This window comes from Pan paniscus, chromosome 7 (genome assembly GCF_029289425.2).
Source record: "Pan paniscus chromosome 7, NHGRI_mPanPan1-v2.0_pri, whole genome shotgun sequence".
NCBI classification, from domain to species: domain Eukaryota; kingdom Metazoa; phylum Chordata; class Mammalia; order Primates; family Hominidae; genus Pan; species Pan paniscus.
Genome location: NC_073256.2, coordinates 34,070,522 through 34,096,816, shown reverse-complemented (window position 1 = coordinate 34,096,816; position 26,295 = coordinate 34,070,522). Strand labels below are relative to the sequence as shown.

At 36.4% G+C, this 26,295-nt stretch overlaps 1 protein-coding gene across 2 annotated transcripts in view; it reads right to left on the bottom strand.

Annotated features, from left to right (window-relative positions):
• Positions 1-26,295, bottom strand: part of TUSC3 (tumor suppressor candidate 3) — a 219,867-nt gene that overhangs the window by 133,430 nt on the left and 60,142 nt on the right. For both annotated transcript variants that reach the window (XM_034965678.3, XM_034965679.3), the window contains exon 2: positions 8,058-8,227. In XM_034965678.3, the coding sequence (XP_034821569.1) occupies positions 8,058-8,227 (170 nt within the window). The remainder of the gene's footprint in view (positions 1-8,057; positions 8,228-26,295) is intronic.

Sequence of the window (26,295 nt, the reverse complement as noted above, 5' to 3'; positions counted from 1 at the left end):
AAAATGGTGGGATTATCCTATCTGAGGAAGAGACACCTAGGAAGAAAGTTAACACACTAAAGTTACATCATATGCCTTCAATGTAAAAAATAAGAAAATTAAACTACATAGCTCAGCAATAACTTGAGGGCATCATTTATACCAAACTGGTCATGGATTCACTCAAGCCTGAAACATGGCTCATGTTAGCCAAACCAGAAAAAGAACATGTAAAAGGCATGACAGTTCCCCAGTCTTGCAAAGAGGTGAAATACCTTGTTCAGGTAGCCAAGAAATTTAAGGAAACTTAAAAATTAAGGGCTATGAAGAAATGTTATCAAAGGTAAGAGGAAATGATAAGGGTTGTAGTACCAATCCAAAAAAAGTAATATACTTACAAGTGCTTTAAGTGATGTACAAGGGACCCAAGTTTACCTTATTTGTTAATTTCACACTCTAAACCCATGAGAGGTGTGACCTCTCTGTAAGGAAACAAAAGGGTGATAGGCTCTTTTCCACGTGATTTTAGCCAGCTGTATTCAATTCACCAGTCCCCACTATGAGACACATCCCTGAATAAAAGCTTTTCATGATCATACAAGTTTAGGATATGCTGGCGGAGGGATCACTGCCCTAAGACACTAATAATCTTGGTTAGGAACACAAAAGCAAGACACAATTACAGTTTACAGAATAGGGACAATAATAAATATGTGCACTTAAGAAAAGCATTAAATTCTAATAGCTCTGGAGTCACAAATCCCAACCCTGAACAGTTACTAGCTGTGTGACTTTGAAAAAATTATAACCTCTCAGCTTTAATATTCTCATTTATAAACGAGTTTTGTTCATATCTAACTTTCACAATAATGAGAATCACATGAGATAATATATATACTGTATATATAAATGACTTAACATAGCGTCCCCAATAGTTTACACATAATAAACAAAAATTTTATTTTGTTGGGAGACAATAAATGTTAGTTAATATGTAATGTATCAATGTAATGTTATTTATTCTTCTCAAAGTATTTTGTAATTTATCAATTCTTCATTTAACTGGAGTCCAATTATATATTAATCTCCAACACATCACCAAAACTTTGGTTATACAGGCAACCTGCTTGATTCTACATAAGTTCTTTATTTCCCTTCAACTGAATTTTCTTCTTAAATCTACTGATCCATAGTAACATCCTTCCAGGAGGATATTTCGTACTTAGATTTTGTAATAAACCCTGGAAGAGATGAGTAACTTTGTAGGAGAATACATCTAAAAGAGTTAGCAATTATGAAGAATATTCCCTACAGTATAATTTGATTTAAAAAAAAGTTTGGAGCTAACACTTAAGGGAGGTGAGAATTATATCGAGTAGTCTTAATTAACAACTTTATTTGGCCGAGGAGTTTGATGTTAGCACTGAGGGAGGTGAGAATTGAATTCCAAAATTTGTGAATAAACTGACTGTGTGAAGGAAGAGCAGAATTATCTGCTAAAAGGGCTTACAAGAAAGCCAAAAGCTCATTCACCAGCCTTTAAGCAAGGAAAATCAACTGAAGAATCTAAATGCAAGTTAACTCTAGAAGAAAATTTCATTTTTTTTAAAGAAAAGAAAAAAGGCAAGTCTCACAAAGGAAAGTACTATGATTTTTAAATTCTAACTATGAACTTTTCAAAGATCCTAAACAATTACAAAGATTATGGCAGTGTTATAGAAGTGGTCCAAAAGTACACTGACACAGAAGGACCCAGGAGGAGTAATTCACGTGAAAAAAAAAAAAAACAAGATGGCCGCAAATGACAGGGTCTCTTTCTCAGTGCATCTACAACTCCCTCTGACGCTTCATTTATTATTCAGAAATATAATTTGAATAATTTTTCTTGAAAAATATCCGTGGAAATTCCTCTTCACCTTTTCATCTTAGTTGTCACCTTGAGATCTCTTTGGTCCACTCTGCCCACTATCATATGGATTACAGAGCTCTCCTGGCTCAATAACAATAGATCTCAAGACCACTTCTCTACCACAATTACTTAACAGATGCCCCTTTGAAATTCATATTATCCTATAATATAAATTTTCATCCTCATCTACAAACTCCAACGCATCCCTCTATAATCTCACTTTTTTCCTCTTCAGTTACCATACCATCCTAATATCAACATCTCATTTTATAATCTAGATATTACCACAGTCTCACAGTTCAAGCTTCTTTATACCATCAAAAATCACGTATATCATACTTCAGCAAGTTACTTATTAAATAAACCCTTTATGACAACTTGCTAATTTTCAACCCTATCCTACTTCTACACAAAACCTGTTCTTCACCCTTGTGGAAATCTAGCTTAACTGTATCACAACCAGTTTGTCAACTTTCCCCAGCTACCTCTGACCCTTGTCCAACTTTGAAACCATAGCTACATATTTCCCATATTCTCTCACTAGCACTTTCTACTCATTTTCCTAATCTACTTCACACCATGAAGAAAATAGGACCATTCCAAAGGAGCATGGTTCTTGCTACTAAATTGCTCAGTACTAGGAAAGAAAATCATTTAATTCTACAGACTCTTCACTAAGAAGGTAGGTATTCTAGTTTCAAAAACGGTCCTCAATGCTACATGGTTATCCAACTAGTTAAGCCTTTCCATTTCCACTGGTTCTCAGTGAATAAAATACAAAAGCTACACGTCATGAACCTGCTCCTCACCTTCCCTTTCTCTATACTGCTTTGCACAATAGATTTTAACTTTAACCTGTTCTTTCTTCTCTAACTATCCTACCCCGACACTGACCCATTAAATTTTCCAAGAACTTCAATCTCTTTCTCTTATAAATCCAAAACTCTTCTAAAATGCTAAGTTTCTTAAAATAGGCTATAATGAACAAATAAAAAGCAAATAAATGAAAAAAGTTGTTATAGGCTAGATGTCATTAAAAAATTAAGGGTCTGTATTTAACAAATGATTTAACACCAAAATGCGTTAAGTAAAATACTATCCAAAGAATGCACCATTTAACAGTATGTTATGGTTTATGTTATTACAGTACATATAATTATATGTAACAGTGAAATAAATACTTAGATAATAAAATATTTCTAGATTGTTATAAAAATATAATGATTAAATATTTCTTCACTATACTAGTGATTTTAGGAAATCAATACATTCAGTTTTTAGGAACAAAAAAAGATTTTCCTAAAATATTTACAGTATTTTTTAAATGCCTGAAATGTTTTATTTTTAGGGGAAAATGAACTGATATACCAAAATGGTAACTAAGGTATTTTGTCTGAGTAGGGCTTTATAGCATCCCTTAATGTTACAGGATCCTTGGGGTGTCGCTTCGCCAGATGGAAACCTCTGTGGCCAGGGGCGCCTTTGCCTGAGGTTCACTCTGGCCCAATGGATTCGTTTTATCCACTCAGACTGGCAGGCTCCACTCAGCTCCCGCTACCGGCCAGGATCCCATGCCTGCCAATGGCACACCAGGAACAGAGCAACAAGGAGTGTGTGAGTGAGCATGGGGTCTGGCCACTGCACACAGCCAGGCATGCTGGCTACAGCAGGGCGTGCAGCTCCAGGAACTGGAAGAGACACCAGCTCCCTGTGAGGCTGCAGGTGGACTGCAAGCAGCTTCCCCGGCCGGCACTGGGGAATGCAGTGGCACCGGAAGCTTGGAGACACCAGAAACCACAGGGCCCCAAAAAGGGAGTCACAGCCCTGGCTCAGGAAGCTCCCAGGTCTGGACTCCCCAAAGGGCCACAGCTATTCTCTTCTTCTCTTCATCCACAACATGGCAAGCGAGGGGCATGTTCCAGCCCTCTTTGTATTACAGCTCTTTTAGCCTTGCCATTTGGCAGGTCCCAAGTTCTTGTCCTGCATCCAGGAAGAAAGAAGCACACAAACAAGCGGAGGGTGAGTAAGACAAAGAGGAGCTTTATTGAGCAAAAGAACAGCTCAGAGGGAACCTGCAGTGGGCAGCTCCTCTCCATAGCCAGGATGTCCTGACAAGTCTTCAGCTCTCAGTAGGGAGGGTACACCTCCTTTCTGCCAGGCAGGCTGTCCTATAGTCTCTTCAGCTCTCAGCAGAAAGAGCAGCACCTCTCTGCATCTGGTCCTACCGTTGTCTCCTCAGCTCTCAGCAGAGAGGAGACCCCGGGGTGGGCAGCTTCTCTCTGCAGCTAGCCATCTCTTTGTCTCATCATCTCTCCATCCTCTTCTCAAGTCTGGCTGAGTCTGAGGTTTTTATGGGCCAGATATAGTGTGCGCTGACTGGTGCATGGGTGAGAGTAGGAAAAACTACCACACTTTCCCACTCTGTTCAACGGGACCGGCAGCCCAGTCCCCAGGCTTCAGGCCCTCCCAAGCTTGAAGGTGGGGTTTCATCAGGACCCTTCCACCCTGGAGCCTGTCTGCCTCCTGCCACCATTCATGGTGCCCAGGTTGTTCTTGCCAAGGGGCACCTGCAGGCCAAAACCAGACTTCCCTCAGGGTCCCCCTCAGCCACTCTCCCATGCTCGTTTATGCCGAAAGTCCAGAGGGGACTGAGTCAGCAGGGGGCTGGCATGTCAGCTCTGCCCTGAGCATGCACACACCTGGCCAAGCTCCAACAGTGCCCAATCCTTGCTCCAAGACTGGAGCAGCCACCAAGAGCAGGGAGAGACCAGGCAGTGGAAGCAGACATCTCCAAGCCTGCAGGGGTAAGGGGGGCCTTCCTGGGCCACTGAGAGTGCAGAGAGATGCCTGAGTCCGCAGTCGCAGGTGGGCAGTTGCAGCTGCGCCCAGGAGGGCAAAGTTGCTGCCTGCTCCCTGCCCCAAAGAGCACAGGGATATCCTGGTCCACAGCCATGACTTGGAAGGCTGCAACCATGCTCGGCAGGGTAGGGCTACTGTCTGCTCCCAGCTCCCAATGGCTCTATGGAGCACAGCACTGCCCCAGACCCAGTTCCACCTTGGGGTCCCCTCTCTGCCCACCCCTCCATACCTGACTGCCCTGCTCTCCCACCAGCAGGTGACTTGGCCTGGCCCCATTGCAGTGGCCCCCATAGCTTCAGGGACTGTCTGGCTTCTCCCTACTCCCTGTAGAAGTAGCAGGTGACAGCAGTGACCAGGGACAGGGTCTGGAGTGGCAGAGGCTCCAGGCCTGGGAGTGGGTCCTGCCTAGGCTCAGGAGGGTGGGGGGTGGGGGTGGCACAGTCAGCTACCTTGGGGACACAGGGCACAGGGGGTATGGTACACACGGGTCTCCCCACTGTCACTGCTGCTCCTGCAACCACTCCCACCACTACCACCCAGCCTTCCTCGCCACAGCTGGCACGATAGCAGTGGCCTCTTCGGATGGCCCGCTGCTGCCATCGTTAAGGTATATATACTCTATCCGTATGTGCTAGCCCAATTCTGACAACAGTGTTTATACACTCTCAAGTACTGGTCCTCAAATTTGATAGTAATAGAATTCAAAATCACCTAACGTGCTGTTTTTCAAAATATTTTGCTCACCATGTTCTCTACTCACTTTTAACCATGCCCCAACATACACTCATTATTAGGTTGTGATAAGATGCTTCTTAGAAATTTTAGAACACTCTCATTCCCTTTCTACCACCTAACCTGAGTAAAACTGATTTTCTACATTGACCCAAGTTACTAATAACTTCAGTCTCCACTACAGCTCAAAATGATTTAGAAGCCTAAGCCAAGTCTACAATGAATATACAACATGGACAATGCTGGCACATGCAGTTATAATACAAAATGTGTTTGTTCTTGAACGTGTTCAGCCAAGAAGATATAAACAAACTGTGCTGTGCTTAACCATCGAGGAAATGGATTACGTAATTTATAAGTTTCTGGAAGATATCTCCAGACCCAGATGATTTTACTGGAAAATGCTACCAAACACTTAAAGAAGAGTTAACACTAATTTTATACAATATTTCCCAAAAATTAAAATAGGTAACATTCCCCAACTCATTTTATGAGTACAATATTACCCTGATATCAAAACTAAACAAAGACACTATAAACAATAAAAACTACAGACCAGTGTCTATCATTAACTTAGATCAAACTTCTTCAAAAAAAATTAGCAAACTGAATCCAGCAACACATAATAAAATAATACGACACAATTAAATAGTATCCATTCCTGTATGCAAGACCAGTTCAACATTTGAAAATCAATCAATGTAACTGATTATATCCATAGGCAAGAAAAACTACATAAAGTGACAACAAAAAGATTTTTTTAATGCAGCACCTCATTCATGATAAAAACTGTCAGCAAACTAGGAATATAGAGCAACTTCCTCAACTTGATAAATACCACCTATAAAAAACCTACAGCTAATATCATACTTGATGACAGATTGAGTGCTTTCTTTCAAAGAGCAGATCAAACTGTAAAACATCAAACTAGAAAATTTTCAGAAAAAAAACAGAAGATCTTTGGGATCTAGGGCTAAGGAAAGAGTTCTTTAATTTGACAACAAAAGAAATAATTTTAAATGGATAAGCTAATAAACTGAACTTCATCAAAATTAAAACCTGCAAAAGACCTGTAATGAGGAGGAAAATACAAGTCACAAACTGGGAGAAAATATTTGAAAACCAAGTATCTGACGAAGGACTAGTATCTAAATATATAAAGAACCCTCAAAACTCATTTAAAGAATCCAATTAGAAAGGGGCAGAAGACTATGAACAGATACTTCATTAAAGATGATACAAAGATGACGAATAAGTACATGAAAAGATGTTCAACACAGTCATAGGGAAATGCAAACTTAAATCACAATGAGATATTACTACAGTATCTATCAGAATGGCTAAAATAAAATAGTCACAACAGCAAATGCTGGTAAGGATAAGCAGCAACTAAACACACTGATGGCTGGAATGTGAAATGATACAGCCATTCTAGAAAACATTTTGGCTGTTTCTTATATAACTAAATAGAAACTACCACACAACCTAACCACCACACTCTGTGGCATTCTTCCCAGAAAAACGGTAAGTTCACATCAAAACCTGCAGAAAAATGCTCATACCACATTTATTTGCAATAGCCAAAACCTAGAAACAACCCCGATTCCTTTAACAAATAAATGGTTAAAGAAACTGCAGTACATCCATATAATGGAATATTACTCAGTAATTTAAAAAAAAATTATTGATAAATATAACAACTTGGACGTATTTTTTTAGGGAATTACAGCTGATTTTTAAAAGCCAAACCCAAAATGTCATGTACCATACAATTCCATTTACATAAGATTCTTGAAATGACAAAATTATAGAAATGGAGAACAGATTAGTGACTGCCAGAGGTCAGAGGTCAAATTCGACAGGTAAGAAGTACAATGGAGAGTGGGTGTGACTTTAAATAGCAAGAAGTATTCCCACAGTAATAGAGCTGTTCCGCATTTGTCTGTATCAATGCCAATACCCTACTTGTGAATTTGTACTATAGTTTTACAACAGGTTACCACTGGAGAAAACTGGGTAAAAGATGTGTACATACAATTATTTCAAAATAAAAATTTCCATTTAAAAAAGTGTTTGTTGTATACTTTTGGACAAGTATTTATACTTGTCCAAAGTTTTCTTTAATTTATTGCTCCTGACAAGCATTTCATTCATTTAAAACTGTTTACTTCTACAGCATAGAAATTTCTAATCACTGGCAGTATCAAAAATTAAATGGGCTACACTAGGTAAAAGTGAGTCCTCTCTATTAAAAATTGATTATATTTAAGGGGGCTACTTCATTAACCATAGCTATAACTGAGTGACCTACAAGGCAATCTGCAGGATATCAAGATGATAAAACAGTTTTATGATTATATGTGCAACTGGTCAATGAATATTTTACATGCCCACAATAAAAGAATATTAGCCTATATTTCTAAAATACACTGATTTTTCAGCTTATTTTTAAATGCACAGTTATATTTGACTATTAAACAACTGTTTATCTTACATATATTTATCTTAAAATGAACATAAAAATATATATGTAAACCATGAATAATAGTTTTTAATATTTTTTAAATACATAAATTACCTGCACACAGAACACTGCCGCTGAGGCTGAAGAGCAGTGAACATAACAATCATGGAATAGTTTCGAGGTGGTGCCTTTATAAATTTTCGGAATTTATCACCATTCATTCGGAAGATTGAGCGTCTGGAACTCCATTCCATCAGCTGCTCTACTTTTTCAGCTAAAAGATTCTGCAATTAAACACAGAAATTAACATTTACAAAGAGTCAAAGTCCTTTTGTTTGAATTTCATATAAATGCATAAAATGTTTTATTTTCTTTTTCCTAATGATATCCAAGTTTATAGAAAAGATAAAAGACCATATTTCTGCTCCTAGAAAGATAGAAAGGATATATATTTTTCTAATGTTGGGTTTTCTCTTGGCCTTATATATCCCAGACCAGTTGCTAGAGAAGTCAGCAATCCAAGAATGCCAATGGGGGTTGACATAAAAAAACAGAAGGCTCAAGAAAAGTAAGCTCTTGCTATCCAAAGGACAAAGAAAGGAAAAGCCCAGTAAAAATATTAACTGCTCTACTCTAGTCTAGCCAAACATCACGGCAAAAGGAAAACAAAACAACAACAAAAACTACAGCCTCACAACCACCCCCACAAACACAAAGCTGCAACTATACACAAAAGAGTGTTGTATGACTCTACTTAAAGTCAAAAATAGGAAAAACTGATGTACTGTGCTAAAAGTCACTATGGTGGCTAGTCTGGGAGGCACAGTGACTGGTAGACAGCACAGCTGGAACTGGGCTATTAGTAATATTCTGTTCCTAGGGAGGTTTGGGAGGAGACAGCACTGTAGCTTCTGTATAGAAGGCTCTTATAGGCTGGGAATGGTGGCTCACACCTGTAATCCTAGCACTTTGGGAGACCAAGGTGGGAGGATCACTTGAGCCCAAGGAGTTCAAGATAAGCTCAGGCAACACAGTAAGACACTGTCTCTACAAAAAAAAGAAAGAAAGAAAGGGGAAAAAAAGGCTCTTATCTTTAGAACATTCATTTTACTTGAACAAGCCTGAGAAGTTAACAACTCTACAACATTGTATTCCTACAAGACAAAGAAACTGCCTGCCATTTTAAAACCAAGCAAGTATAAGCGGTCAGGAGAGAGAGGTTTGAAATGTGTCATTTAACCAAGCTTACTCTAGAAATCAGAGAGAAAAGTAATCTCTTTCCCCTCTCCTCTCAAGTGAAAAAGGAAAAATGGCTCACAGAGACTGGGTGCATATACGTCAAGAAGAAAGAAGGGAAGGCAGACATCTTATCCTGAGTTAAGGTAAAAGACTTGTTGCAGTGCTTTGCACCCACTTGAACAGGAAAAAGATAAATGGAAAGAAATGGAAGGGAGGAAGGGAAGGAAAGTAACCTGGCCAAAGAGCACAGTAACCTGCAGAGACAGAACATTCAGACATGCATGCATGCTAACAGTATGAAAAAGAAAAATTATAGCTAATGACTCGGCTGTGTTTTTTTTTTTAAAAAAAGACACAATTTTGCCACAACCAAAGGGCATCAACTGAAATTGATCTTAACCTCAAAACAAACAAATTACTTGCATTTAGATTTACATATATAGATTTATATATAAAAATATATAGCTATAGATTTATCTATAGATTTATCTATATATAATATTTATGTATAATTTATATATATAAATCCATGTATATATTTGCAGTCTGAGTTAAATATATATATATAACTTAGGAAATATACTTTATATATATATATATTTTACATATATTTATGTGTATTTTATAGATATATATTTCCAAAGTAAAATAACCTTATTAAACTGAAAATGAAAACTTACTTCTCTGGCTCATCAATATACCCAAAACAGTAGAAAGTGACATAGAAGGACTTCTCCTAATTGTTCTTAGTTTTAATTTTGAGAAGCGAAGTGAGGTTATTTTCCATGTTAAGCACCATTTAATAGTTTTTGCCTTATAGAAAACTGTTACATATTTAATAAGATTTAAAGTCTCCAGTATTTACCAATAAACACAGTGAACCAACTTACTATATAAATTCTTTTGAGCCTTGAAAACATTTTAAAATAATAAGATAAAAACTATATAAATATTTATTTTTTAAGTATGTAGAGACTGTGACCCTCTATGGAAAGAGTGGAAATCAAGCAGGGTAATCCACTAATGAGGGCAGAAAAGAACTGGTCTCAGAAAGTTACTTACGTATGAGTTACCTCAGTATTTTATGCTTTTCTCATTACATACATGCACAACACACACTCACACAGACACACACCACACACAATCTTTTAATACTCTTTGAATTTCTACAATAATCTTACTGTTTTTCTCATTTAAAAATCCCATTTATACCAAATATGTATCTATGAAAACAGTAAGTAACTGTAAAAGGTCAAAGATTTCACTTTACTTTTAAATAATCAAAGAAACCAGCCCCAGGTTCATGGATGCTGAAAGGAATGAGACTCCTGAGTCTGGTACTCCTATTTCCCATGCTTCCCAACTTCAAGGTAATACAAAACTCATTTACTAGCCTGATCACAAATGAAAATTCCTCACAGAGGAATAGTTCTTATTTAAGTAACAAAGGACTAGGTAAGTTACAAGTGCCTTTAAAAACCAAGCAAAACACAAGAATGCATACTCTTAACTTGGTTTAACTGAATTTCTTTTTGTAGTACACTTCTAGTTATCATACAATTACTATATTCCTTCAGAATTAGGCAAATATATATATGTCATTTTTCTAAATATTGAGAACCACTGTGCTACAGATTTCAGGGTACACAGTCATGTTTAATATTAAAAAAATCAATGTAAAATATAATTTTTACACAATCACATCTTGAAAAATGTAGAATTCTAACTATATGTAATTTTCCCATTACAAATATTCTGGAAAAAATCTTTTAAACAAAATGCCTATTAGTCCCATCATTTTGCATCAATCTTGAGAAACTGTTATTTTTCATTACCATGACTACACTTCCTTACAAACACTATATCAGTGTGAAATTCTAACGCTATCTGCAATGTATTAATATATTAGAGTGTGAGATTCACTATACCCTCACCAGATTAGGGTATTCATTCTTATTCATTTTCTATCTCTTTATGGTGTACACATATGCGCACACACACTTCCAAGTTAATCGAAAATGGTATCTTATTTTAATTTGCAGTTTGTTTGTTTGTTTCTGACACAGTCTCCCCTCTGTTACCCAGGCTGGAGTGCAATGGTGCAATCTCAGCAAATCGCAACCTCCACCTCCAGGGTTCAAGGGATTCTCATGCCTCAGCCTTGCACTGTTATTTCTGGCAAAATTGAGTCATTTTTTCACAATTCTGAATGCTCTCTCTTTCTTACTAATTAAAACTCATGTCCATTATCCTTGATCTATTCATAAATATAATCTGTCCTATACAAGAGATTAAAAAGTATATGGAATAGGCCGGGCACGGTGGCTCACGCCTGTAATCCCAGCACTTTGGGAGGCCGAGGCAGGCAGCTCACAAGGTCAGGAGATGGAGACCATCCTGGCTAACACAGTGGAACCCCATCTCTACTAAAACAAACAAACAAACAAACAAAAAAATACAAAAAATCAGCCAGGCGTGGTGGCGGGCACCTGTAATCCCAGCTACTCCAGAGGCTCAGGCAGGAGAATGGCGTGAACCCAGGAAGTGGAGCTTTCAGTAAGCCGAGATCATGCCACTGCACTCCAGCCTGGGCGACAGAGAGAGACTTCAACTGAAAAAAAAAAAAGTATATGGAATAAAACTCTTTCCAGACTAATCAATGTTAAAACTAGGATAAAATTTTGTCACTTCTAAATTGTTTTCTTTCTGCTTATAGGGTAAACGAGGAAGAGCAGAGAGCAATTATAACTGAGAAAAGTAGTATTTTAAAAGCATGTATTATATTTGATTACATTTTGTGAATTATTTTTCTTTTAAAAGTCTCAATCTATTATATGAAAAATATCAATTATTTAAAAGCTGGAAACACAAATCCATGTTCTGGAATAACAATAAATATCAAATTATAGTGAAAATAAGAACTGAAATCTCTCTCCTATTCTTAGTATCCCAACTGCCTTAAGGGAGAAACACATTTCTCCCTTAAACTAGACTAAAATACCAGTAAAATCCACAAAACGATTTTTCTTTGAATTTTAAGTATCAAACTACTTTTAATAATTTCTTCCAAAACACAGCATATAAGGTAATGGAAGTGTTCCGACTCGTGACTAGTGGTAGAGCCATGACTGCATTTGCCAAAACCCACAGAAATACAGTCATGTGTCGCAGTGATGTTAATCACTTAACAACAGACTCCATATACAAAGATGGTCCCATAAGATTATAATGGGGCTGAAAAATTCTTACCGCCTAATAATGATGGGCAGCCGTGGTAACACTGCAGCACACCGTTTTACTCCTGTGCTTGTGGTGATGCTGGTGTAAACAAAGCTACTGGCTGCCAGACATATGAAAACACAGCACATACAATTACGTATAGCATATAATACTTGATAACGATAAACAACTTTGTTACTGGTTTTATGTATTTACTATACTTTTTATCTTTAGACTGTACTCCTTCTGCTTATTTGTTTTCTAAAGTTAACTGTAAAACAGCCTCAGGCAGGTCCTTTACAAGGTGTCCAGAAGAGAATGTTATCCTAGGAGATGACAGTTCCATAACTGTTATTGCACCTGAAGACCCCCCAGTGGGACAAGATGTGGAGGTGGAAGATAGTGATATTGATAATCCTGACCCTGTGTAGGCCTAGGCTAATGTATGTGTGTCTTAGTTTTCAACAATAAAGTATAAAAACTTCTTAAAAAATCAGAAAAAAGCTTACAGAATAAGGACATAAAGAAAATATTTTTGTACAGCTGTAAAATGTGTTTGTATTTTAAGCTAACTATTATTACAAGAGTCAAAAAGTTAAAAAAATTAAAAACTTTAAAAAAAAGTTCTAGTAGGGTAAAGTTAATTTATTATCAAAGAAAAATCTTTCGATAAAGCCTAAGCATGCAGAGTTTATAGAGTCTACAGTAGTGTACAGTAACATCCCGGGCCTTCACACTCACTCACCACTACTGACTTATTCACCCAGAGCAACCTCCAGGCCTGAAAGCTCCATTCATGGAGAGTGTCCTAGACAGGTGGACCATTTTTTTATCTTTTATACCATATTTTTGCTGTACCATTTCTAAATTTAGACGTGGTTAGATACATAAATACTTCTTATTGTGTTACAAATGCCTACAATATTTAGTAGAGTACTACTGTGTACATGTACAGCTTTGTACCCTAGGAGCTATACCACACAGCCTGGGTGTGTAGTAGACTATACCATCTAGGTTTCTGTAAGCATACTTTATGATGTTTGCACATGACACATTTCTCAGAACGTATCCCTGTCTTTAAATAACACAACAGTAGACAACACAAAAATGGTTTCTGCCTTACATATTTTTAAATGATCAGCCAAGGTTGGGAGGATGGTTTCAAAATAAAAACCAAACTTTAACAACTGAACTTGACTGCATTACTAACATAAACATAACTTTGGAAAACAGTATTTGACTGGATATTCTTAAAGCCAAAGAGAAAAAGAAGCTGTATACAAATAACATACTCAAGTTATTTTTGTTTCTCACAGAGGTATGTATTACCACTTCTGTTACTTTATGAGTACACCACAGTTGAACAAGTAAGTAAATATACATCCGGCTTTGTATCACTGTCATAAAAGAACTCACAAATAAGGAAAGGGGGAGGGCCAGAATGCATCTTGTGACGTTGGACAGGAGTTGGAGGCATCCATATTAATGTGTGGCTTTTTAAACAGGAATACAGGCCAAGCGCGGTGGCTCACGCCTGTAATCCTAGCACTTAGGAAGCCTAGGCGGGCAGATCAAGAGGTCAGGAGTTCGAGACCACCCTGGCCAATATGGTGAAACCCTGTCTCTACTAAAAATACAAAAATAAGCCAGGCATGGTGGCACGAACCTGCAGTCCCAGCTACTCAGGAGGCTGAAGCAGGAGAATCACTTGAACCTGGGAGGCAGAGCTTGCAGTGAGCGGAGATCACACCACTGCACTGCAACCTGGGCAACAGAGCAAGACTCTGTCTCAAAAAAAAATATATATATATACACACCCACACACACATTTTACAGATAGATACAGAAACAAATATAGACTCCTATGAGTGAGTGGATTAGTGTACATCTATTTCCTCCCTCTGTCTGCTGATTACACAGGATTCTTTCCAAGCCACTTCGCTAGCCGGAAATCTCTGTGGCCAGCGGCGCCTCTAATCAGGCTTTGCTGGGCTCATTCTGCCCACTCGGCCTAGCAGGCTGCGCTGGTCTCATGCTACTGGTCCAGATTCTGTGCCAACTGCAGTTCTATGCTTGGCCTGTGGCTGGGCCAGGCATGCGGCGACCTGCTTCTGACTTGGAAATTAACATCTGGATGAGGGGAACGCAGCGGCACCCAAAAACTCAGAGATGCCAGCAACGGCAGAGCACCAAGGGGTGTTAGGGCTCTTGCTCAGGGAGTCTCAAGGTCAGAGCCCCCAAGGACTGTTGCAGCGCTCTCTCCTTCCTGCCACCCACAGCACAGCCAGAATGAATGAAAAATACTTCTAATTGAGCTTGATAGTTTTAACATATTTGCATTTATTTTAAAATCAATAAAACAGATTAATTTTTTTTTAAGATGAACTCTCACTCTGTCACACAGGCTGGAGGGCAGTGGTGCTATCTCTGCACATTACAACCTCCACCTCCCAAGTTCAAACGATTCTCCGGCCTCAGCTTCCTGAGTAGACTGATTACAGGCGTGAGCCACCACGACGGGCTAATTTTTGTATTTCTAGTAGAGACGGAGTTTTGCCATGTTGGCCAGGCTGGTCTCCAACTCCTGACCTCAGGTGATCCACCCGCCATGGCCTCCCAAAGTGCTGGGATTACTGGCGTGAGCCACCATACCTGGCCTGATATTCTGAAACACATATATAATATGCAAATTTCTAGGAGTAAATTTTGTATAAAAATACATGTCACTATAAACTTCTAAAACAGAAATTAGTCCCTACTGAAAAAAAGCAAAAAAATCAAGATCTCTACTTTTATTCTTTAAGAGTCTTCATTTCTGAACCTATTCCTATACCACACTAAATTATCTACTTTTATTCTACCTTCCTACTCTGTTATCGACCATTAGAACTTATTCCTTCACCAGCCTGGACTGCAGCACAGTGAGGCCCCAACTCTACAAAATTTTTTTTTTAATGAGCCAGTCTTCATGGTGTGTGCACGTGGTCCTAGCTACTCAAGAGGCTGAGTCCAGAGGATCACTTGAGTCCACAAGTTCAAGCGACGAACTGTGGAGCTTATTCCTTCTATCTAACTACATGTTTATATCCTTTAACCAGCCTCTCTTCATTTTTTCATTTCAGTACTTATGGGATTAACTCATTTTTGTAGTATTTTAGTGTATAAACGTCCTGTATTTTCTTTTTTCCTTTTTAGTTGACACGCAATAATTATACATATTTATGGTAGAGAGGGATATTTCTACATACTATACAATATGTAATGATTTAAATCAGGGTAATTAGAATATGTATCACCTCAAACATTTATCATTTCCTTGTGCTGTGAACATCTGAAATCCTCTCTTCTAGATTTGGAAAATATATAGTATATTAGTGTAAACTATATTCACCCTACACTGCTTATAGAACATTAGAACTTATTCCTCCTATCTGTAATTTTGTGGCTAAATAACCTCTTCCTATCCTTCCCTCCTGCCTACTTTTCCCATCCTCTAATAATTGTAATTCTACTCTCTACTTCTGTGAGCTCAATCTGGTTTTTGGTTTCTTTTTAACTCCCATATGAGTGAGAACATGTGATGTTTGTCTTTTTGTGCCTGACTTACTTCATTTAACACAATGTCCTCTGCACTCATCCATGTTGCTGTGAATGGCAAGATTTCATTTCTTCTTACAGCTGAATAACATTCCATTGTGTATATACGACACTTTTGTTATCCATTCGTCTACTGATGGACACTTAGGTTGATTCCACACTGGGGGTATTGTGAATAATGCTTCAATAAACATGAGAGTACAGGTGTCTCTTTGATACACTGATTTCCTTTCCTTTGGATAAATAACCATCATTGAGATTGCTGAATATTATGGTTGTTGTATTTCTGGTTTTTAAAGAAATCTCTATACTGTTTTCCATAATGGCTGTACTAATTCACATTCCCACCAAGAGTGTACAAGAGTTCCCTTTACTACGCAGCCTTTTCCGAATTTTGGGGTGGTTTTTTTTTTCGGTCTTTTTAATAATAGCCTGAATAGCTGTACTTGTATACTTTCAATATATATAAAAAGTAAATTGGAAATTTCAATTCTAACCCAAGGAGTCTGTTTCATGTATAAATTATTATGTAACTATATCCTTAGCAAAAAAGAATAATAATCCAGCATTTCACAGATTACTATGTCCAAGGCAATTTACAAACTTGTACAAGCATGACTTTAAATTTAAATGTCATGAAAACTTAAATTTTCATCAACTGTTGAATGGATAGACAAAATGTGGTAGGTCCACACAATGGAATACTGCTAGGAAATAAAAAGAAGCAAACTTGTAACTGCCACGACATGGATAAGCCTCAGGAACATTATACTCACTGAAAGAAGCCAGACACAAGAGACTACACATTTTATTCTTCCATTTATATAAAAAGTCTAGAAAGGCAAATTTATAAAGACAAGAAGTAGATAAGCAGTTGTCTGGGCCTCAAGGTAAGAACAGGGATTAACTGTAAACAGGCACAAATATCTTACTGAAGAGATAAAATGTTCTAAAACTGATTTCTAGTGATGGTTGTACCACGCACTAAAGTTACTCAAAGTCATTTAATCATACACTTAAATGAGTGCATGTTAAGAAATGTAAAACATACCTACATAAAGGCTAGTGGGCATAAGTGAGCCTCATCCAATAATAAAGACCCCCATCTCAGCCTAGACTCAGTGTTTCCATGAGGTGATTAAAAAAACAGAAACCTTAATTAAAATAATATGTGTTACGGCTAATGCAGAGAAAATACTTAGTTCTCTCAGAAACACAATTTTGGTACTAAATAATCTGAGAATTCTCAAGTCTTTAGGGGAGAAAAAAATAATTTTCTCTTCTATCCTTCAGACCCCCACCAAAAAAAATAACAAAACACCAGAAGCTTAACAAATGTATACTTCCTGTACACATGGGAGATAACACAGGAAAAATGAGTGAATCTCTAAATTAGATCTCAAAGGCCTAATTCAAACTTCTCTGTTTAGGTGTCCCTTTTGGTCTTCTGAAGAAAATTATGCTCATGAATCTCAGCTCCCTATTCCCAGTGAAGAATGAAAGTTGGGTCAAAAAAGTCCATGCTTAAAGGGAATGTTAAAGTTAAAGGAGAACAGAAATATCTATAAGATGGAATATAATACAACTCTTACAAAACCTGAGATAATGCTATATGTATTTGTATTAGTCTGTTTTCACACTGCTAATAAAGACATACCCGAGACTGGGTAATTTATAAAGGAAAGAGGTTCAATGGACTCGCAGTTCCACATGGCTGGGGAGGCCTCACAATCATGGCAGAAGACGAAGAACAGCAAAGGGACATCTTAACATGGCAGCAGGCAAGAGACAGCATGTACAGGGAACCTCCCCTTTATAAAACCATCAGATCTCATGAGACTTGATGTTTGTAAAACTGCATGGGCCAATGCATGGAAAACTCTTAGCACTGCATCTTACAAATGCTAAGACACTCAAATTCCTTTTCCTTTTCTTCAGGTCATGATCTAACAACAACACAGATCACGTTGCTAAAAGAATTACCTGCAGTGGGAATTTTTTAAATCTCATTAATACCTTCAATCTCAGAGTTACCTAATGTTTCTGAGTATTACAAGAAAAGCACTGTGCTAAATTTACTTTAAAAAAAAAAGCACTGTAAAACACGTTACATGAAAAGATAGATTATCCCATTGTCCCCAAATTTGGCACAAATAAGACAGATCCTACTCTCAAGGCCTTAAGGCAAATAAACTCTAGCACTAAAAAGTGTCCATGTGTACACACACACACACACACACATATACATATAAAATACATATATATCATATATATATATAATATGGCTTATATTGATATGTGATGGCTGTAGCTTTGCTGTTAAGTAAACGGCTTAGTGCCAACTCAGGAAGGGATGGTAAAGAATATATTATTTCTGTGAACATTAACTGATATTGTGGCTCCTTTAAATTCAGTGCAGAAGATTCTGAAGTCTAGATTGGTCCGATCAGTGAAGAGTGGGTGAACGGTTGGCTTTGTCTGTTACTGATACAAGATGGGACATACAGACAAAGATGCCATAAATCTGTCACATCAGAAAAGGAAAAAGAAATCTGTAACTTAGAATCTTCAAAAACAAAACAAAACAAAACAAAAAAACCCCATCCTTGTTACTTTATAAAAAACAAAGGTTAGCAGGTCACATTTATGAATGAAGTTAATAGAATCAGTCATAGTATGTTCAGATGCCCATTCCTCTTTCTTATATTTTTTCCTTCTTCTATTTTTATCTTAATATTTTATGAAGGTTTAACTTTATAGCAATTCAGTATAATAAACAAGCTGGCATAATCTATATACCAGTCTCCAAATTATGACACCACTCCATTTTTTCTCAATTCACATTTTACTACAATAACCAATTTATAACCAAAAATACAAGAAATAGTACATTTGCATTAAACAATAAGTAATACAATGGTTCATTCCAAAGTGAAGCTTAAATAGAATAAGAGCTCACTAATCTAATATTTTTTACTCTTTCTTGTTTGTTTGTTTGTTTCAACATTTTATCCCTAGGAACATGACCAGATGTACCAAGGCAAAAACATATGTGGTCTCATGTCTTTAACCAAGATGCCTCTGCCAGGGGGACAGCTATTCACGTGTTTGTTTACCAGTCACGTATACAGTACTTATTCAGGTACCTGCTATCTGAATAGCAGGTACTCATCAAAATAGCCATAATATAACTTGCTTATAGTAATTCAGAGCATGCAGATCTGGAATGAGAACAAGAGGTACATGTTGAAGGTATCAACTGGTAACCCATAGAAACAATATCATGACCCCTTCTGTTCTTCTCATATTTTTAAAGGAGTCTCTAAGAGGACAAGAAGCCTTTACTTTTCAAGACTCTTAATATTTAAGGAGTTCAATGAAAACCCAACGATAAACCAAACATGAGCAGCCAGACGCATATCGTTTTGCATTTAGTAGAAAAGTTATCTTCCATGTTGGAAATTCGATCTTAAAAATCTGTATTCATATTTCTTAATATTATGTCATATTTAACAGATTTAAAAATATATAAAGGGCAATTAATGCTTCTAGGAACCAAAAAATGAGAGATAAAGCACTATACCACCTCATCTACATTACAAACTGATAGTTCAATAAAGACCACCACTACCTTTAAAGGCACTCAGAAGACCACAATGAGCTATACAATAAATAAAACAAATACACCATTTTTATCAGAAATATAAAATGCATACAGCACACATGCCATACAGAAAGCAAAAATTCCAAGAGGTTAATCAGTTAAGAACTCAGCAAATCATGGTCTCTCTAGAGATAATGTAATCAGCAATCCATCAGAAAACAATTATCATTACATTCAAAAGCAAAAAGGTAGCCAGGTACGATGGCTCACGCCTGTAATCCGAGCACTTTGGGAAGCCGATGCGGGCAGATCACGAGGTCAGGAGTTTGAGATCACCCTAGCCAACATGGTGAAACCTCCTCATCTCTACTAAAAATACAAAAATTAGCTGGATGTGTGGCAGGTGCCTGTAATCTCAGCTACTTGGGAGGCTGAGGCAGGAGAATGGTTTCAACCTGGGAGGCGGGATTTGCAGTGAGCCGAGATCACGCCATTGCCCTCCAGCCTGGGAGACAGGGCAAGACTCTGTCTCAAAAAAACAACAACAGCAACAACAAAAAAGTTCTTTGAAATATTTGATATAGAACACTATAAAAATTAAAGAAAGAAATACTGTAAAATCCCAAACCAATTCCACCTCTGGGAAGATCCTAAAGACCTTTTGTTTGTGTAAAGTTATCTAATGAGAAATAGAGAAATTAAGTTATTCTAATGTCACACTTTTTTTGAAAAAGAAGCTTTCAGTGGATGGTACTATAATATTCAATTAAGTGAACTTTTTCTAGAGACATATTAAAAATAATTCCAGTAACACTCTTTTAGTTATGTGTTTATCAACCTGAACTCTCCTCAGAAATTTTCCCTGAGGAGAGATCCACATTTTGACCATCTCTGTACCCCGGAGAGCATCCTGAACACTGGTGGCTCCTGAGAGGCCCTCAAGCCCTCCCTATACCTCTACTGAATTAATGGAAAATTTGTAAAACTTTTACGCTCTAATATAGGAATTGGTAACCCAGTAGCCCTATTCAAATGTCACTTTTTTAAAGGGGTTTACTTCAATTTGCCAGTCTCTTTGCTCTATTTATTCTCTGGTTCAAAGGCAGAAAAAGAATATTTCGAAGTAACAACTGTTTCCTAAACTTGCATATGTATCTCACTTATATATAAAATCAGTATAACAATAAGAACTTAAGAATTGCTGTTGCCAGATGTTAAATTAATATTCCAAAGATTTAAAATAAATCAAGTTTGCTAGTATTTCCTTATTCATAAAAATTAATAAAGGAAGCAGTGAATTCACAGAAACACATCAACATTAAATTCTACATTGAAAATACCAGAAATGTTTCTCCATGAGAAACTTAACTACTCCCTTGCAGCAATAATTTTAAGAATTCTAATGTTAGATGTTGCTACACCTTAATTTTATCAGCGAAAACATCATGCAGTATACTGAAATATTTTGCATTTGATACTTGCGGTAATAACAAAATTGGATCAATGAATGTATGCAATTTTATGGATTTCAAAGTATACTATGAAATAAATCCAGTGCCTAAAATGTAAAGCCCCTCATAAAAACAATGATACAAAATACATTAAACTGATTATAATTTATTCATCATACCTTTCTTAATATACCTTAAAAATTTCCAAAAGAAAAATAGTTAAACCATATAAACATAGTTATGTGATCGACAGCAACAAAAATAAAAACAGCTAGGAAATAAAGAGCATAATAATACAATAAAATATCACAGACTAAAATGAAATGTGGTGACTAGTAAGAAAATTATATCATAACAGTAAGTGGAAAGATAGAAGGTAATATATTCATAGTAATATATTAATATCACAAAAGTATATCTGTTTATTGATAAAGATAGGTCATAAAGTCATGTAAATAGTTGAAAATGGCCTTTTTTTGGTTTTGGGAGTTACTCTGTTTTATTTTTAATGTACACTGAAAACATGTTTTTTTTTTAAATGTTTGTTGTCCTCCTGACAATTTTTCACTAAAAAATTGCTTAAGTACAATACCCTACTATCAAGAGACAGTATCATTATAATGGGAATCATGATACTTTCTCTGAAGACTCAAAATATGAAGTCATTTTAATCAGGGACAGTCATCAAATGGGTCAAATGAGCTTCCCATTTTTTTTTTCCACCACTGCATTAGCTTCTGTCACCATTTTTCTTGAACTCTTTCATATCCTTCTGTTGGACATTCATTTAAAAATAAATATCTCATTTTAAAACAAGTACCAGATATAAGAAATGAGAGCAGCTGTTAAAAGCTTAGAAGAAAATCTACTTCCAGCTGTACACAGCCATCTGGCCTGACTCTCCTGGGAATACAGATTCAGACAAGATGACTATTAACAGTGTAAATGAGTATAGCAGGTACTCTACTGTAGTAATACATTATATCATAAAATTATCTTGCACTGCTTTAGAAGTCATTGTGTGTAACTCTTCACTATTAATGGCCACATATTATGTGTCACAGCTGAAAAAAACTTTTACTAACAGAATGTGGGAAAACAAAACCGTAACTATACTCATAAATTGCAAAATTGAGTTAATTTTTTCAGTGACTTTATTCTTGATTCACACAAATCAGTCAGTAAAATATGTAACGCTTACATTGTCAAAACAAAGAAAAGTTCAATAGAATCCAAAAGAAAATCAGCCAAGAGCAAAGTTTTAAATGTACTTTAAAAAATTTCCAACCCTTGTTTTTCATCAACTTAAATAGTGTTTAATTCTACCAAGTTTCTTCCAAATGGCAAGAGCAAGTCAAGTTTTTTGGGGGTAGAATCAAAGATTTCTTCTGGTTATTTTGTACAAAGGTATATATATTAGTCAGTTTTTGCACTGCTATAAAGAAATACCCAAGACTGGGTAATTTATAAAGGAAAGAGGTTTAATTGACTAACAGTTACGCATGGCTGGAGAGCCTCAGGAAACTTACAATCATGGTGGAAGGGGAAGCTGGCACATCTTACATGGTGGCAGGCAAGAGAAGTGAAGTGAAAGCACAGGAAAACCTGCCACTTTTAAAACCATCGGATCTCACGAGACTCACGCACTATCACAAGAACAACATGGGGGAAACCACCCCCATAATCCAATCACCTCCCATCAGGTTCCTCCCGTGACACATGGGAATTACAAATGAAGATGAGATTTGGATGGGGACACAGAGCCAAACCATATCAATATACAAAGGTAAAAATCTCCGAAGAAACTTCTTACATTGCACTTTATGTGGAAGAATGAGTAATATTAGAGATAAGATTCTAGGCTCACCCCTAGCCCTAGGATGTCCCTACTATTGTTCAATTTATCCCTATAAGACAAACAACTATTTTATATTGGAATTTATTGTTTACAAAAAGCACCAATACAAAGTAACAAAGCAAGCAAAAAAAAATTAAGGAATGTAGTACACATTAAACACTCATGGAAAAGAGAGGAACCTCTTGAGGATAAAATATAACCAAGAACTGAATCAAAATAAGGAACTCAGGAAAAGAGAAGCTATGGATAAAATTCAGCCAAGAGGTGAATCAAAATCAAGAACTCAGGAAATAAGCTATGGTAAAAGCTAAATGTGAACATAGTGCTAATTAAATGCAAATACATTTAAATGTAAAACCAAGAATAAACTACTCTGGCATTTATTGTTATAGACATTCTCACCACTCTGGTTTGCTAAGGAAACCCCAAATTGCACTTGCTGTATCACTGCACGCTTATCAAAAATATTCCAGTTCAGGTAAATTATACGGGCATTCAAGATATGACACTTAATGACGTTCCATAACTAGACAAAGTAACTTATCAAATATTTGCTGACAGGGAAGAGAATTAGGGAGGAAATGTAAAAGTACAAAATTTCTACATTTTTAATAGCATATAGTCAATCAATACAGATTTCACTGAAACACAGTGCTGCTTAAAACAATAGTTCATGTTATGCATATTGAAGGAAGGACACTTTTCTCCAGCTTACTCTAAAATGCATTTAAAAAGACAGAATGATTGCTGATACATAAGATGGAGTTGCGATAAAGCAAGCACAGTCAATTGTTAATTGTAGAATCTAGGTAGTCGATATCTGGGTATTCACTGTAAATTCTCTCAGCTTACCTTTATGTTTTAAAAGTTCATAATGAAATGTTAGAGGAGAAGTAAATTTTACTTAATGACAGTTGTTTGTAGGTGGTGACATGTTTCAATAAAATTTTTTCTCATCTTTATTTCTATTTTGCTTTGTTACATTAAATTATTTTACAAATGTATGTAAACTATACACACACTTTACAAATGTATTATAACTGTAGTTTGTAAAGGAGTTGACTGTTTTGAGCCACTTAAAAGTTTCTATCACTAAATTATAAATTCTTGAGAGCCTAGAACTGTCTTTACCATCACTGTATGCCCAGTGACAAGGCCGGTGCCTGCCTCATTAAATAAATATTTGTGTAACTAATTAAGTGATGAAAAAATGTACTGAAAATACAGAAATAGAATTAACACAGCTCTTTTCTGGTCCACACGTTTCCTTGGTTCAGACGCTCTCCCCCAACCATTTGTGGCAGGAGAAATGCCCTTTTTAAAACATTTGGGATTACGATCAGAGAGAACAGCACAGGGTAAAAGCTTACTACTGAAACTTGCGGGTCGTCTGTACATAAGATACCATCCATGTTGAATGCTAATATTAACTGGATTAAAATATTATAAAACATTGTACTTTGTTTTATAAGTATATATATACACATACACACATACACACACACAATGTTTTATTAAAAATACCACTGGAAAACGTAAGTTAAAACTGTACCAAGGGATACAATATGGCTATGCATTGGTAACATCTTTCAAAAAGTCACATTTATAATACATACGAAGCTTTAAATGTGTGTTTCCTTTAGTTCATCAATGCCATTTCTAGGAATTTATCCTAAAGAAATAATCAGACAAAGTACACATGTAAATATAAAAGGATATTCACTGAAGCACCGTTCATAATTCCAAGTATTTGGATATAATATTTATGCCTACAGAGAGGAATCTGATTACATCATAATATGGTATGAAACAAGACAGTATTATAGTTATTTAACAAGATGAAACAGACTTACCTACAAGAATATCCACAATTTGTGTGTGCCTATTCACTCATTAACTTTTTTACATACATGCTAAATATTTGAAATAATATAGAACAATGGGAAGGTTAGGGGCACCCACACAGTCAAAAATCACGTGTTAAGTGTTGACCCCCCAAAAATTGACTACTAAAAGCTTACTGCTGACCAGAAGCCTTACCAATAACATAGTCAATTAACACAGATTTTGTACATGTATTATATGCAATATTTTTACAATAAAGTGAGCTAAAGAAAATGTTATTTAGAAATCATAGGACAAAATACATTTATAGTACTGTATTGTATTTACTCATACTATAAGTTTCTGTCACCTGTTTACAAGATGAATCATCTATTTAAAATGGGAGCAACCACAGGTACAGATCTCAATCTATGGTATCTATCAAGCAACTCAAATTTTTCTTGTAATGTCATGGCCTGTCTGCTTCTTGGGAGCACTTCCAGCATCCCTAGTGGCATTTTGTTTGCGTCCCATGGTGTTATTCAAGGTTTACACTATTACATTAAACAGAATGAAAAATACAGGAGAACCTCGGGTGATCACTGTTTACTGCAATATGCAACTCAGTGGAGAGATGAAGGGCTCACATGGAGACGATCAGTGTCATAAGGCATTTTAAGTGGCTACTGCAACACTTAAGCTCACCCTAATAGCAACGGAACGCAGCTACGAAGTTATGACAGTAGCCCATTATGCACTACAGTTAATTTTATGTAGTTGTGATGTAATATGGCAATCTTATGTTTGTTTACATTTCTCTCAACTGCAAGTGGTGTCATGTGTGATTTGTAACTGTGTGTCTAAGTTTTGACAAGTTTTGACCTTTTTATAATAGATTTGTGTATATTTTATGGTAGTAAACGATGAAAATAGACTAGTATATATATACATTTTATGCCCTCTTGACATACTTTTTTCTCCATTTTTTTGGTATCTGTAAGGCAATGCAGTCCATCTTACAATGCTTTCAAATTGTCACATATCTTCAAAAAATTTTCCAATATATTGATTTGAAAAAAATCTATGTATAAATAGACCCACGCAATTCATACCCATGTTGTTCAAGGGTCAACTGTGTAGCAAATCAATAATGGTTTCCTTCTACAGGAGAAGATGAATGGTTATGTTTATTTTTACTTTATGAATCATGTGATTTGAAATTTTTACCTGTAGTGCTTTATAAACAATAAAACAACAGTTATTGCCAGCTAGAGACAGTTTAAGAGACATGCAAAAAAAGAGTAACTAAAAGACAAGTAATTTTGATTCCTCTAGGAAAAGATATGAAACAAAGCCAGGTAGCGGCATGAGTTACTCTGTGCTTCTTTGCTGTTCCTACACTAATCTTCCCATCTATTGATTGATTCTACTCTTTTGGAAGCGATGCTCACTTCACGCTTGGGGTCAGGCTGCTATTTGAGAAAATGAGGATGTTTCACTATATTCTAACTTCCACAGTCACTACTACATTCATCTTTATTGACTAACACCTTAGTTCAT